The 14382-nt window shown below is 47.3% G+C and overlaps 3 protein-coding genes across 5 annotated transcripts in view; 2 read left to right on the plus strand and 1 right to left on the minus strand.

Annotated features, from left to right (window-relative positions):
- Positions 1 to 4900: 4900 nt before the first annotated feature.
- Positions 4901 to 7805, plus strand: LOC138158989 (cardiotrophin-2-like). The gene is made up of 3 exons (XM_069085348.1): positions 4901 to 4916; positions 5196 to 5332; positions 7347 to 7805. Exons 1-3 carry the CDS (start codon positions 4901 to 4903, stop codon positions 7803 to 7805), a joined length of 612 nt encoding a protein of 203 aa, XP_068941449.1.
- Positions 7806 to 8522: 717 nt separating this feature from the next.
- On the minus strand, positions 8523 to 12662 carry LOC138158581 (cardiotrophin-1-like). Of its 2 annotated transcripts, none has more exons than XM_069084649.1 (3): positions 12498 to 12662; positions 10631 to 10749; positions 8523 to 9483 (listed from the first exon to the last, which is right to left on the minus strand). In XM_069084649.1, exons 1-3 carry the CDS (start codon positions 12568 to 12570, stop codon positions 9037 to 9039), a joined length of 639 nt encoding a protein of 212 aa, XP_068940750.1. In that variant the 5' UTR covers positions 12571 to 12662; the 3' UTR covers positions 8523 to 9036. The 2 variants fall into 2 exon arrangements, with proteins under 2 accessions (XP_068940750.1, XP_068940751.1); XM_069084650.1 differs by lacking the exon at positions 12498 to 12662 and adding an exon at positions 12289 to 12431.
- Positions 12663 to 13474: 812 nt separating this feature from the next.
- The window catches only part of BCL7C (BAF chromatin remodeling complex subunit BCL7C), a 3137-nt gene continuing 2229 nt past the window's right edge, over positions 13475 to 14382 (plus strand). For both annotated transcript variants that reach the window (XM_069084651.1, XM_069084652.1), the window contains exon 1: positions 13475 to 14159. In XM_069084651.1, coding sequence (XP_068940752.1) covers positions 14068 to 14159 — 92 coding nt within the window. In that variant the 5' untranslated portion in view covers positions 13475 to 14067. The remainder of the gene's footprint in view (positions 14160 to 14382) is intronic.

Genomic DNA, 14382 nt, shown 5'->3' on the forward strand with positions numbered 1-14382 from the left:
AAATAACACAGAGAGGGTTTGACCCCAGCTTTTCTGACTCCAGATTCATCATTCCTCCTACTAACTACATTGCTCCAATACCTATAGAATTGGAGTTACATATACCTATAAAGTTATGTGTAAAGATACCATAAAATGGAAGTTATTGATTCTCGTAAAGGATATTGTCATCATCATCATCATCATCATCATCATCATCATTAACTAAATTTTGGGAAAAGATGATTGAAAGGCAGTGGACTTTCATAGTGAGGTAAGTGTAAACCAAGGCAGCCTACTAGCTGCCTTTTTTTTTTCTGAGAGGCAATTGGTGTTAAGTGACTTGCCCAGGGTCACAAAGCTAGTAAGTGTCAAGTGTCTGAGGCCACATTTGAACTCAGGTCCTCCTGACTCTAAGACCAGTGCTCTATTCATTGATCCACCTAGCTGCCCCATTTTTGTTTGTTTTTGTTTTTAGGCAATCTGGGTTAAGTGACTTGCCCTAACTCACACAGTTGGTGTCTAAGGTCATATTTGAATTCAGACCCTCCTCCCTCAAGGGCTCTATCCACTTCACCACCTAGCTGTCCCAGTCACAGTCATTTTTAAAATAAAAGACATTATAAAGAACAAGTATGACCCCAAAATGAGGCAGGTAGATCATGTAATGAAGACAGCCAACAGATGGCCAGTTCACATATTCCCCTGGTAGTCTAACATATTAAGAAAATATGAGGGCAACTAGGTGATGCAATGAATAGAGCACCGACCCTGAAGTCAGAAGGATCTGAGTTCAAATCTGGCCTCAGACACTTAACACTAGCTATGTGACCTTGGGCAAGTGTAGGGCCAATGCAATATTTACAGTGCCAATGACCATAATAAATACCATGAATATAAGAATTGCATGACATTCTATTGCAGAATATACCGAACTCTCCAGATAGAGGATAGAGCTGAAGCATTTATTTAGACACCAGAAAACTAGGGGCAGCTAGGTGGCACAGTGAATAGAGCACTGGCTCTGGAGTCATGAGGACCTGAGTTCAAATCCAGCCTCAGACCCTTAAAATAAAAACTAGCCACATGACCTTGGGCAAATCACTTAACCCCAATTGCCCTCCAAAAAAGCAAAAAAAACAAAAACCAACTGAATCCCCAAACCAGTAAGCTGATTCCATCATAGTACCAAAAATATTCAGAAGCCATAATAACACTGAGAGCCACAGCATCCTTCAGCCTTCCCACAAGATCAATATTTACTCACAAACCTCTCTATCTCCTTAATGAGCATCCTCTCTCTCCCCCAGTGTCTGGCTAGCTCTGACCAGCTTCCTGTGGCTCTGCTTCCCTTCAGCAAACTCCTTCCACCACAGGCTCCATGTGACTATATTTAGCCTATCAGGGGGCAGAGTTTATCCTCACAGCAAGGAAGCTTCCTGTGGGCTCTGCTTCCCTTCATCGAATTCCCTCCATCACAGGCCCCATGTGATTACATTCAGCCTGTTAGGGGGCAGAAAAGCAGGGGAGATCTTCAAACTCCCCCCTAGGTCTATTAATGGGCAAAGAAGATCTTCAAATTCCCATTCCCATTACAGCAAGTCATTTAACCCCAATTGCCCTGCCTTCCCCCGCTCCAAAAAGACAAAAAAAATATGAGGGGGTAGGTAGGTGGCACAGTGACTAGAGCACTGACCCTGGAGTTAAGAGGACCTGAGTTCAAGCAAGTCACTTAACCCCAATTGCCTTGCCTTCCCCCTCAAAAGAAGAAAGGAAAAGAAAAAAGAAAATATGAGAAGGACCTCTCTCACTGGATGGATCTTCTATGGATATTATATAGAAATATGGGGGGGGGTGTGGTGGCTAGGTGGCACAGTGAATAAAGTGCCGGATCCGGAGTCAGGAGGACCTGAATTTGGTTCTGGCCTCAGACACTTAACACCCAGGCAAAAAAACTAGCCATGTAACCTTGGGCAAATTACTTAACTCCAATTGCCCTCCAAAAGGCAAAAAAAAAAAAATTGGAAAAAAACCCAAATGTTGGGGTGGCCAGGTGGCACAGTGAGTAAGAGCACGGCTCCAGTGTCAGGATGACCTGGGATCAAATCCAGGCTCAGATATTTAGCACCATACCCAGAAATAACTGGCTGTGTAACCTTGAGCAAGTTACTTAACCCCAATTGCTTAAAAAAAATACAGGGGCAAGAATCAATTCTAATTGGTAGAAGGGGTTACCACACTAACAAGATAACGGATCCAACTACACATCTAAGGAAGAGTTGGGATGATTAATACCTGTAGAATCAAGTCCAGCTTTGGAACAGAGAAAGGGATCAGACTCTTAACTAATAATTTGAACAGATCAGTAGAGCAGATGTTAAACCTGAAGCTAACCTGGGGTCTGTGGTACTATCAGGATTGCCACCAGCCTGTGAGTGGCAGCATGGACGGGGTGCTGGACTTCAGTCAGGAAAGCCTGGATGAAGTTCTTGTCTAGATAATTAGTAGCTGTGTGATCCTAGGTAAGTTGGTTAACTTCCTTCCCCTATAAAATGAGAGAGTTGGACTTAGTGACCTCTAAGGTCCTTACAGTGCTAAATCACTGAAAACACACAGGACTCATCATTAGAGCTGCCTTTTTTTGAGAGGTTGGGAGAGATTGGCTATCCTGTCTTTTGAGAACTGTATGGTCTTAGATTCCTTGGGAGGGTCTCTCTGTTACTGAGGGAGAGAGTAGAGGACAAGAAAAGAGTTTCTGGGACCAGGAGAGACCCAAGAGGGGAAATAAAACCGGAGGCAACAGGATGGGATAAGTCTGGGTATAATGAAACCTAGAAAACGGGAGAGAGAAATGAAAATTAGAGAAAGGGGAGGAAGATGAGGCCCAGAGAGAGGTGAAAACAGGTCTTAGAAAAGGGAAAATAAGGTCTTAGTAATAGCAGAAAACCTAGAGACAGAAGAGAGGAAGAACTTAAGACCTAAGGCATGAGAAAGAGGGGTGCTGATGTGGTGGGGGAGGAATATCATACCCAGATCACCTAATGAATAACTTGTGGCCAGGCCCCCTCCCCTCCTTGCTCCATGTATACCCTTCACCTGTGAATAGGTCCCAGATCGGGTTCCTGCCTCCTTCCCCCTCCTGCCAGCCCCACGCCTCATTGAGCCCTCTCAATGAGCCCAAGCTAATCCCCTGACATCACCTACTCCCCCCATACAGTCACCTCAGCTAGAGGCCTGTTTGCCAAAGGGCCAAAGCAGTCTCCTTAGCCCTCCTCCAGATATCTGGATTCATATCACTTTCCAAGTATGTTTTCCATGCTTTCACTCCTGGCTTGCCATCTTGGAGCTGGTTCCCAAGTCACATTTTTCTTGCTCTGACTTTTCTGAAGCCCCTGATTCTCCAGTTAGACTTCTACTCCTTGGCCTGATCTGTCAGCCCCAAGACCTCAGGAAGCTGGTCTCTAAGTCCCAGGCAGCTGGCTGCTGCACCTTCCCATCCACCCAGCAGTGGAGGCCTCAGGGCAGGTAGGATGGGACAGCATCCTGGCCCCAAAGCCTGGATGGGGTTAGGGTGGCAGTCTAGGCACTGAATGACTCTGAGGCTGGGCAGTGGGTGACGCTTGAACACAGGACCCATTAAGGATCAGAGAGGGGCTAGGAGAGCAAGATCTCTCCTAAGGGCTACCAATTTTTTCTAACATGACCATTCTTGTCAAATAACAGAATATTAACTCCTGATAGTAGTTGTACTAATAACATCTATGTATTGAAAAAATACATGTAACAAAAGGTGACTATAAATCCAATGATATGCAAGTGAATTTATTAATCATAATGAACTATACATATATTTGAAAAATAATATGTGTGAGGTTCTATGGTATGCTTGCCAAGCAGAGATAAAAATATCATGGTTTGATCTGCATATTGAGTCTCAGACCCCTTGCAGTAACTCAGAGACAAATTCCCCCTCTACTGACCCCCCCCTAACTTTTCAGCCAGTAACCTAATGGATGAGAACCCATGCTGTATTCTAGGGATCCAAGTGCCCTGTGCTAGGAAGTCTTAGGGGGCCTGCTATATGTGCTGTATTTCTGTATCCCCAGCAGTGGAGAGGAATCCCATAGTATGGATTTGGTGAATTTTTGTGGAATAATTGTTCCCAGCTCAGAATCCAGATGTTCTTGCCATCTAGGACCCCATTTACCCTCTTCTCCTAGCCAATAGCCTTCATAGCTTACTGGGTGCCAAGGTTGGGGTGGGGGTAGGGTTGGGAGGGTGCTGAAGGACAGAGGAAGCCTATGCTGAGGGGCGGAGTAGAGCCGCCTCTGGGGGAAACTAGATCTCAGGACGTGCGGAGCTGCAGGGATCGGGGCGGCCCCATTGTCCCCCATAATCCCTCCCCGCCCTCAGCTCTCTCCCTCCCTTGCTTCTGGTGTTTTACAGACCAGGCAATGGAGAAAAGGGTGGGGGGAACCAGGGAAAGCAGGGTTGGGGGCCATGGTCATGTTGTTGGGGACTCCCTATGCAGTCTCTTTACCTTACCTGTTCCCAGACCCTTTTCGCCTTGGGTTCTCCTTGGCTTCTTCCCCATTCATCCTCTTTCTTTCTGTCTTTCCCCCTTCCCTTCTCTGTTTCTTCTTCTCTGACTCTCCCAAACCTTTCTTCCCATGATATCTCTCACCTTCTACAGTCTCCTTCCTTCCCTTTTTCCATGCCACACTCTTCTCTGTCCAATTCCCACTCCTGCTTCCTGGGCTCCCCCACCCCTCCCTCTTTCTTCCCTCCTCCAGGGTGTGGTCCTCTGCCTGTCCCATCCAAAGCCTCAGGGATAAAAGGTATAAAGAACCTCAGGGTAGGGCCAGAGAGAACAGGTGCCCCAAGGACCTAGGGACAAACAGCAAAGGAAAGAGGAACGAACATGACCAACTCACTAGGTAAGTAGTTGAAACTTGTGGAGGAGAGAAGTTTTGAATCATGAGATCTGAGGGACAGAAGATCTGGACTAAGGAATCGAATGAAGAATTCTGGGGCCAGATCCCCCATCAGTGTGTACTTTGGGCCTGGTTGACTGGGGTTTGTCTTTTTTTTTTCTTTTCTTCATCTGCTGGGAATTTTTACAGGACAAGGCTCTTGCCTTCTGAAGAAATGGAGGTTGGATCCTCACAGAGAAATCTCAGACCTGCCTCTGACTTTCTTTCCTATATCCCAACCAGTTGTCCCCTGCCTGTTGTCTCTGCTGCTGGCATCCTTTGTCCTGAGTGCCCCAGTATCCCTGGCTGACCCCATCAACCAGGCCTATAACTTGGCCCTCTACATGCAAAAGAACACATCGGTGCTTCTGCAGACTTACGTGAGTGAGGGTGGACAGTTGGGCAGGTGGGAGGAAGCTGTTACATTGGAGATAAAATGGGACTGCAGGAAAGGGGTTTTTCCCCCAGGGGGAAGTCAAGGAGAAGCCTCCTTCAGCAGGGGAAAGGAAAAGTATTCTCGAACTAGGAAACTGAGGGGACACAAAGAAAACTCTCAACTCCATTTTGAAAACTATAAAGTCCTATGTAAATGCACATTATTGTCATTTTAATTGTCACCTGGAAAATTATGAAGGTAGTGCCTTAGGAGTCAGAATTGGGTTTTAGTCAGGGGTGTGCTGGAACCAGTCCCCTCCAGCTCCCAAGATGCAACGATGAATTTTTCAGTGTGTGCATTTACATGGCAGAAATTGACATATGGTTACAAATTAGTCTCACTTATTGTTTCATTGATTATCTAGACTTCAGAAAATGAAATAATGTTAATAGTGCAGATTAAATTTAAAAGTGCTCACATTTATTTTCCTGAAAGTCAGTTGTTAAACATTTATCAGCACATCTCTAATTCTAGTCCCAGTTCTGCTATTAAGCATGTGAAAAAGTTATTTTCCCCCACTCTGGTGCCTGGATTCCTTCTCTATAAACTGGAGGTTTACAGATTTTACACATTTATTGGGGTGCAGTTGGGAAGTAATAGCTGTTGGAAGGGCTATTATGTGGAAGAAAGATTAGACTTTATCTCTTTGACTCTCAAAGGGTAGACATGGCAAAATATTAAATTTAGGCTTAATAGAAAGGAAGACTGTCTAACAATTTGAGCCATCCAAAAATGGAATTAGCTACCTCTGTAATAAGCAAGTTCCCTATCATGAGAGGTCCTCAAACAGAAGCCTGGTCACTTGTCAGGGATGGTATAAAATGATAGTTGGTGTAATAGAAACAATTGACTTAGAATTAGAAGACAGCAGGACAGCTAGGTGGTTCAGTGGGTAGAGAATTGCCCCTGGAGTCAGGAGGACTTGAGTTCAAATCCTGTTCTTAGACATTTTCTTGTGGTGTGACCCTGGGCATGTCACTTAACCCTGATAGCCTTCAAAATACAAACAAAAAAGAATTAGAGAATAGGAATTAGCTCCTATCTTTAACATTTACTGTTTGACCATGGACAGGTCAATTTGCTTCTCTTACATTCAGTTTTCTCATCTATAAATGAGTAGGGTGATGCCTACAGCACCTGCTTTGCAGGGCTGTATCGAGAATCAAACTTGATGAAGTGTATATAGTGTTTTGCAAACCTGAAAGGGATATAAAAATATCAGCTTCTCTATTGTTCAAGAGGATTTTCATGTCAGGTATGAGTTAGAGTTAGAAGTCCTTGTGTCCCTTCTGACTTGAAGAATCTGTGACTGGGTAATGTCTAAGGTCTTTTCCATTCATAGGATTCTGTGGTTGTAGAAATTCAAAGGAGGAGGGAAGGGAAGGGAATAAGTATTTCTACAGCACCAACTTTTTGCCAAGCACTGTGCAAATATTATCTTATTTGATTCTCACAACAACCCTGAGAGGGAGGTGGTATTATCCCCATTTTGCAACTGAGGAAAGTGGGGCAAACAGAGGTTAAGTGACTTGCCCTGAGTCACAGCACAAGTAAGTGTCAGAGCCTGGATTTGAACTCAGGTCTTTATGGTTCTAGCTAGACCCAGTGATCTATCCACTGTATCACCTGAAATGAGAAAGTCTTCTTCTTGTAGAGGGAGGGGAAGAAAAGAATAAGCATTTATTATTAAATGCCTACTATGTGCCAGGCATTGTTAAGTGCATTAGAAGTATTATATCATTTGGTCCTTATAACAAACTATTATCTCCATTTTATGGTTGAGTACATTGAAATAGGCAGTGACTTGCCCAGGGACACATAACCAGTATCAGACACTGGATCTGAACTCAGGAATTCCTGACTCTAGGTCCTGTACTCTGTCCCCTGTGCCAGCTAAAAGGGCCTTTGTGACTTGAATATCCTGGTTATACTTTATGGACTTTCTATTGTTTACACAGCTCCAGTACCAAGGCAGTCCCTTCAGTGACCCAGGCTTCTCAGCCCCTGAGCTCCAGCTGAGCAGCCTGGCCCCTGCAGCTGTCCCCTTCATGTCGTGGCGTGGCCTGGGAGATGGTGAGAGGCTGGTCCAGGCCCGAGGTGCTTTCTCAGCCCTGGCCCAGCACCTGCAACTTGTGAGTGATGACCAGGCTGACCTGAACCCTGGTAGCTCTGTCTTGCTGTCTCAACTTGCAGCTGCGAGGCTCCGAGCCCAGGGCCTGATGGGCAATATGGCTTCTGTCATGGCAGCCCTGGGAGTGTCCATTCCTCCTGAAGTGGATGCTCTTGGTCCTGCACCCTTTGGAGCCTCTGCCTTTGAGAGGAAATGTCGGGGCTATGTGGTGACCCGGGAATACGGACACTGGACAGACAGGGCTGTGAGGGACATGGCTCTACTAAAGGCCAAATATGTGGCATAGTGAGTGGACTAGACTTCCGGTTTGGAATGGCAACTTCTGAGCCTCGCCATGGACAGTTTCCTGTCGTACTGTCTGCACACTTTTGAGAGACAGGGAAAGATTCACAGCGTGCTGTTCCTTAGGGGTCAGCCAGCTCCCATGGGGCTGTGCCTCTGTCCTCTGGAGCATTGGTCCAATTCCCCCAGGGTTCCTGCTCAGCTTTTGGCCTGTGCCCAGGGGGTGCTGGCAGGACCTCCTTTGTAGAGGGGTGTGAACAAGTGATTTGGGGCCATTTCTGTATGGATAAGCCTTCAAGTTTCCTCACTTATTTGGGCATGTGCAGTACCGGGCATGAAGTCCTGTGTGAATGGATTTCACTTCCTACCTCTAGAGGGCTTAATTTCCTCATTAAGTCTACCTCACCACCCATGACTTTGGGCTCCTGCTGCCTCTGAACAGATGCCGTTGCCTTTTCTATGTTAGTTTTTCCTATGGTTTAATGTCAAATCTTCACTTTTTCTTCAAATCATATCTATTCCACACACAATAGCCTTTCATTTTCTGACTCTTGGGGTGAAAGGATGTCATTGTTTAGGGGTTCTCGGTTTCTTTATTTAATTCCCTATTTATATTGCATCCCTAAAATGTGTGTTCGATCTATCCAAAGAAACAACCCTAAATCCTGCCCCTCCCCCCATACTGTTCCTCCCAACTCCAAGAACTGTACATAGAAGGGTATTTTTTTAATTTACGAAAAAAAATTAATTTATTCTCAGAAATAAAATTCTCCTTTTCAGGGGGATCTTTTTTCACAGACTTCATAGCTTGGTGTGCTAGAATCAGGGGATTAGAGGAATAAGGAAGGGAAAGAGGGATAGAGGGGTAAAAAGGTGAACTACGACTATGGGGAACAACAGAGATCCATGAGGGGAGAGGGTATGAATTGGGAGTAATGATGCAGGAGACAATGTAGGCTTCAAAGGTGATTAGGCTGAAGGCTCCTCTACCTAAATGTTTTGGAACTTTCTTTTATAGTGACCTCTTAAGCAGATATTGACTGACCCCAGGGCCTAATACAAAGCTGAGCAACACAGGAAGAGAGAGAATGAAGTATCCAGAGAGGCTCTGAGATGGAGATAACAGGAGGGGTATGCTAGTGAAGGGAGAGTGAAAGAAGATGAGGATGGAGTGGGAAGGAAACTAGTTGGTGGCCTTTCATGGGTGAAGATGTGGGGTAAGGTGGGTTCCTCTCTCAGCCTAGCCCTGCCTGCATCAGCTGACCCAGGTCACCTTCTGTGCAGCTTACCCACTCCTGGTACAGCCCACATACCCTGTAGCCCAACAACTTGGCCAGGAAGACCCCAGGAGATTCAGGGAGTAGGGGGTGGGGCCCTGGGGGCCCTGGGGTTGCACCTAGTGCCCCCAGAATAACCTCTACAGCACTCCCCAGTGCCCTTGACTGGTGAGAGGCATCTTCTAGACGTCGGAGGAGCCGACGGGCAAAAGGGTTGAGGTCAGCCTGAAGGTGGCGGATGTTGTCCAGCAGTGGGGACAGTGAGTTCAGGGCAGCTGCATCAAGCTGCAACCTCCCAAGGGTGGGGAGCCCTGAATGAGTTGGGGCTGGGGAGTTCAGCCCGGGCACTGGTAACCCTGGGGGAGAGAAGCTGGGCAGCCCGAATGGGTCCCCCTGGTGCTGGACCTGTAAGGGAAGGGTGGGGAGAGGTGTTAGGGGGAGTCTTTTTTTCCCCTTGGACAGACCCTCCCTGGAGGACCCAACTTAAGGCAGCAGATCCTCAGTCTTCCATAAAAGGCCCGAGCAAGAGTAACTGCTCAGAACAGAAACCACTCGTGCTATCAAATCACCTTATTTTCTATAAGCCTGGGTGAAGCCAATGACATGTCTTTGCTCCTCTTGCTTGATTCTCATTAGGGAAACCGATCCTCCTCATCAATAACACAAGATCTTTTTTCCTTCCCCCCAACCCCCCACCAAATGTTCTGCAGGTGAAAGACTTCTGTGCTTCCTCCCAGGGGAATGCTCCCTCTGAAGGGCTGGATCCCAATTAGAATCACTGCATCTGGGATAATTTGATAGGAAACTGAGGCACAGAAGGGATAACTGAGTTGCCCAAGGTCACACAAGTGTAAACAGAGACAGAAATAGAAAATAGTTCTTTGTCACTTGCAGTGTAGTTTTTCCAAGTCAGTGTTAATGGGGAGGTCCTATTATAGCAGAGATAGTTCAAAACAATAATAATCCAACAGTCAATGGCCTATGGATCAAGGGGATTTGAATTTGGATGCACGGCATACTATTTCCCTTCTACCTTCCACCAACTTCATTGGTGCCAGCATTAAAGTTTCTGTCTCATCAGCACTCAGTGGCTTGTCAGAGAAGGCTGGTGGTGAGGCTGGTGGGGGGTGGGAGGGAGCCTGCTAGGCAGTGGAAAGATAAAACTTTTGATGACTAACTACTTGACCTGAATGGAAAACTGACAGGAGGTGGGTTTTCCTCTACTTATGTGGAAATGAGTTCTCATTTTCCTTGTTTCTAATTCTGAAGTTGTCTACCCTTTAAGACAAAGCCAAGGTTGGTCTAGCATCAAGAACTCTGGCCTGAGAATCAGTGGTCCTGGATTCTAATTCTAGTTTTAACATTGATTCACTGTGTGACCCTGGGCAAGTCCTATCATTTGTAGTTTCTTCTTCTGTATAATGGTGGGTTGGATTAGATGGTCTTTCCAGGGCTTGCCCCTAAAACTGAATAATTCAAAGGGTATAAAGAAATTTTCCCCACCCTTCCCCATCCCCTCCTCCACCCTCCCACCTCCCACCTCTGTACTCACATATTCTTGAAGCAGCTGCTCAGCATAGTTAGTGAGGAGCCTTGCAAGACTGTGGGTCTGACGGATCTTGGCCTCAAGGTGGGAGAAAGATGAGGCCGAAGAATGGGACTGTAAGTCCACTGGAGGGGACAGGGGAGGATGAGCAGGGATCAAAACCCAGGTCCCCTGATGTGCCAGGTCTCCCCTCCTCCCATAGCATACTATTTTTAGTGTCTAATTCATAGTTTGGTTCCACATTCTCACGTTATGCCAATTAGGGCTATAGTCCTATCTTCCAGTTATCTGAAAGGAGAAATTGTTCTACAGGGGCAGGAGGTAAGGAAGCAAGGAGGTGTGGGGCCTGGAGGGGAGGCCTGAATGACTATATTGTAGATAATCACAATTTCTAGGTGATTATGTATTATAGTACCCTGAAGTACCCTTTGATTAAAAGCAACTACAGTTGGAATCCTGACAAGTTGACTGATTAATAACTTGAATTGAACCTTAAACTCCTCTAAATTGGGAGTTTAATTACTCAAGGCATTAGAAAGATCTGATTTTAACAGTTTGTAGCCTAGTCCCACTGTATATTATCCCCAAAGCCAAGAAGGGGAAATGCTAGGGCAGGAGTTCTTAACTTTTTTGTAAGTCATAGACTCTCTTGGCAGCCTGGCAAATCCTATGGATCCCTTCTCAGAATTACATTTTTAAAGGGATAGAATAAAATACACATTAATTATATTGAAAGTTATCAAAATATTAAAACAAAACAAGCTCATGGACTTTAGGCTTAGAATCTCTGCCCTAGGGTATAGAAAACACTTGACTACACATCCTTGCTTCACCTTACTCTTGACTAGGAAAAAACTACATTTCCCAGGATGCAAAAACTTAGGCAGACGCCAGGCACATGGTGCTTAATGTTGTAGGGGGAGGACTTGTAAGAAGGAAGCAGCATGCAAAGGTGACCAAGTTCTTTAACCCATGTCTGACTCCAAGATTCCTTTGCCACTTTCTATGTCTTTTTCTGCTCAGTTCTCTCTCTCTCTCTCTCTCTCTCTCTCTCTCTCTCTCTCTCTCTCTCATACACATAAACACACACACACACACACAATCCCCAACTTTTTTCCCAGGACCCTCCCTCCCTTAACTTGAGTACCCGAGTAGCTTTTCACTTAGCTCTGGTTCTTCCTTATAAAGAGCAAAGATCTTCCTTGCATCCTCCCCTCTCCCAACTCAGTCCTCCTCCCCCCCCCCCCCAGTCACTAATTGGCCCTCCTACTCTATTCAGACTCAGAGAATGTTACTCCTCAGCCAGAGGCTGGTATTTTTGCCGAAGACTTTCAACCCCAGACTCTTTCTCCCTCTCCAACATATAAGGTGTTTAGCTCCTCAGCTCACTTCCACACCCCCACTTCCACCTAAAATCTTATGTTTTTAGTTTCCTCCTCCTAGCTCTTCCCCATTTTCCTAATCAGGTCCCTTTCCTTTCTCAGAATCCATACATTTGGCTCTTTAGCTACTAGACTGTCCTTTCCAGAACATAGACATTACATTACAGCCCCCGGCACCTAATTGTAGGTCCAAACCTTGCTCCTCCTATTGACCTGCAGTCTTGCCCAGTTCCCAGCTTTCTCTTCTAGACCCAATTTTTCCAAGATCCAGAAGTCCCTTACCCTTGTTTCCCTCCCTCTGGCTCATGTTGGCCCCCTCCGTCCCCTGGCTGGTCCCGGTTCCCTACATGCCCCCTCCTCCCCTTCCCAGAGAAAAGGAGGAGGGAGGAAAAAGGGGGGTAGGGGGCGTGGTCCACTATCAACCAATCAGGGTCCACCCCCAAACTCCCCCCACCTCACCCCAAGCCCAGATTCCAGGGCCCTGAGCTCACCTTTCAGCCCTGCCCTGAGGAACGGAGTAAGGCCTGGGAGAGATACTATAGGTCTTGGGGAGATAGAAATCATAAGGATCTCAGAGTACCCCCTCCCAGAGAGCTTCAACTTTTCTCCTAGTCTAGAAACTGAACAGAGAACTGTCACCTTGCTGATGAGGTCACCCAGACAGCAAAGGGGCAGGGACTGTCAGAGTTCTGAGAGGGCAGTTAAGAGGAAAGAAGCTAGAAGCTGGGGGGGGGGGGGAAGGGGGGGGAAGGAAGAGGAGGACTCCTGGGTTCAGGGAGGGAACTGGCATGCCTGGAATTCGAAAAATGTGCCCACTGGATAACTTTCCTGGGGATATACCAAGGGAACTAAACTACCCCCTGTAGTTGGGGGGTGGCCAGAGGAAGGGGAAGAGATTTGCAGAGGGTGCTGGGGAAGGTGACATCAGAGCGGGCTGTATTCGAGTAACAGGGATGTGCAGACAAACACCAAGAGGTCGACTACAATATGTTTGAACAGGTAGCCACATCTCAATCCTACCAATTAGATAGTCAAGCAAACTGACGGAGACATTTTAAAAGGACATCTAATACAGTATGGGCACCTATACAGGAACGAAACGGTGGTATCCGTGAATACTTAGACCCACGGCACGACCCCACGGCTATTAAACCAGCTCCCGCAGATGCAGCACAGAGCGAGTGACACATTTGCTGAAGGTCTCTCATAAACGTTTTCAGGAAGAAGGTACAGACATGCACGCCAGTTTGATACAGTTGCATTAATGCGCCCAGTGATACATAATTGCCAACAGATACACACGGACACGCACATGCACACAGAGGCAGAAACTCGACAGGCACAAGGGGGCAGTCAAAGGAGCTCAAACCGAAATCGGGTAGGGCCCTCCCCCTCCCCCTGCCCCCAACCCTGGCCCTGCCTCCACTGCCAGGCCCTGGTCCTGTCTCTGGAGGGCAGGGGGCGCTGTGGGGGCGCCAGGGTGGGCGGGGAAGCAGCTCAGGACAGGGGGCGGAGTGTCTGGTCCCGGGGACTGCCGCTCCTCGGGTTCCTGGCTGCAGCAGGGAAATCCCCAAGCCAGAGCAGAACTAGGGGGCGGCTGGGGTAGGGGCGGGCGCGGAGGAGAAGCCAGAGAGAAGTGACAGGGGAGACAGACACTGACGACAGGGAGTAGAAGAAAGGGAAGGAGAGACAGTGAGGGAGGCAGGAAGAGTGACTCACTGAGAGAAGGGAAGACGACAGACAGCACTGGGAAGGGAGGAGAGCAAAGAAAAAATCATTTTTTTTTTTAAAGCAGGAAGACAGGATGGAAAACCAAGAGGGAAAGGAAGAGAGGGAGTGAAATAAACAGACGGGGAGATTGAGAAGTGGGGGAAACAGGAAGCCAGTGAACAAGGGGTAGGGGGAGAAAGGGGTAGCCTGGGAGGTAGGCAGAGGCGAAACTGAGCCAGGCGGAGAGGGAGCTCGAGAGGAGAAGGGCATCAAGTGACCCAGAGAGAGGGCAGAGCTGGGGTCCCTAGTGCAGGCCAGGTGGGCCTAGGAAGAAGCAACACCTCGGTCCTCATGGCGGGCAGGACGGTGAGGGCTGAGACCAGGAGCCGGGCCAAGGATGACATCAAGAAGGTGATGGCAACCATCGAGAAGGTCCGGAGATGGTGAGAGTGGGGGCTCAGGGTCTGGGATGGGGGGCGGCAGCATGGGGTGAGAGCAGTGTCTCCGACAGAACACCCTCCAAAGGTTTGGCTATCTAGGTCCGTCCCACTTAGACTGCTGCTTTTCCCTTCTCCAAAGATAACTGTGCCATAGAACAGTGTTTTTATGTGTTGGCAAGGTGTGTGTGTGTGTGTGTGTGTGTGTGTGTGAGAGAGAGAGAGAGAG

This window comes from Petaurus breviceps, unplaced genomic scaffold (assembly GCF_028583685.1).
Source record: "Petaurus breviceps papuanus isolate PSGF00001 unplaced genomic scaffold, PetGlider_PUasm1.0 175, whole genome shotgun sequence".
NCBI classification, from domain to species: Eukaryota; Metazoa; Chordata; class Mammalia; order Diprotodontia; family Petauridae; genus Petaurus; species Petaurus breviceps.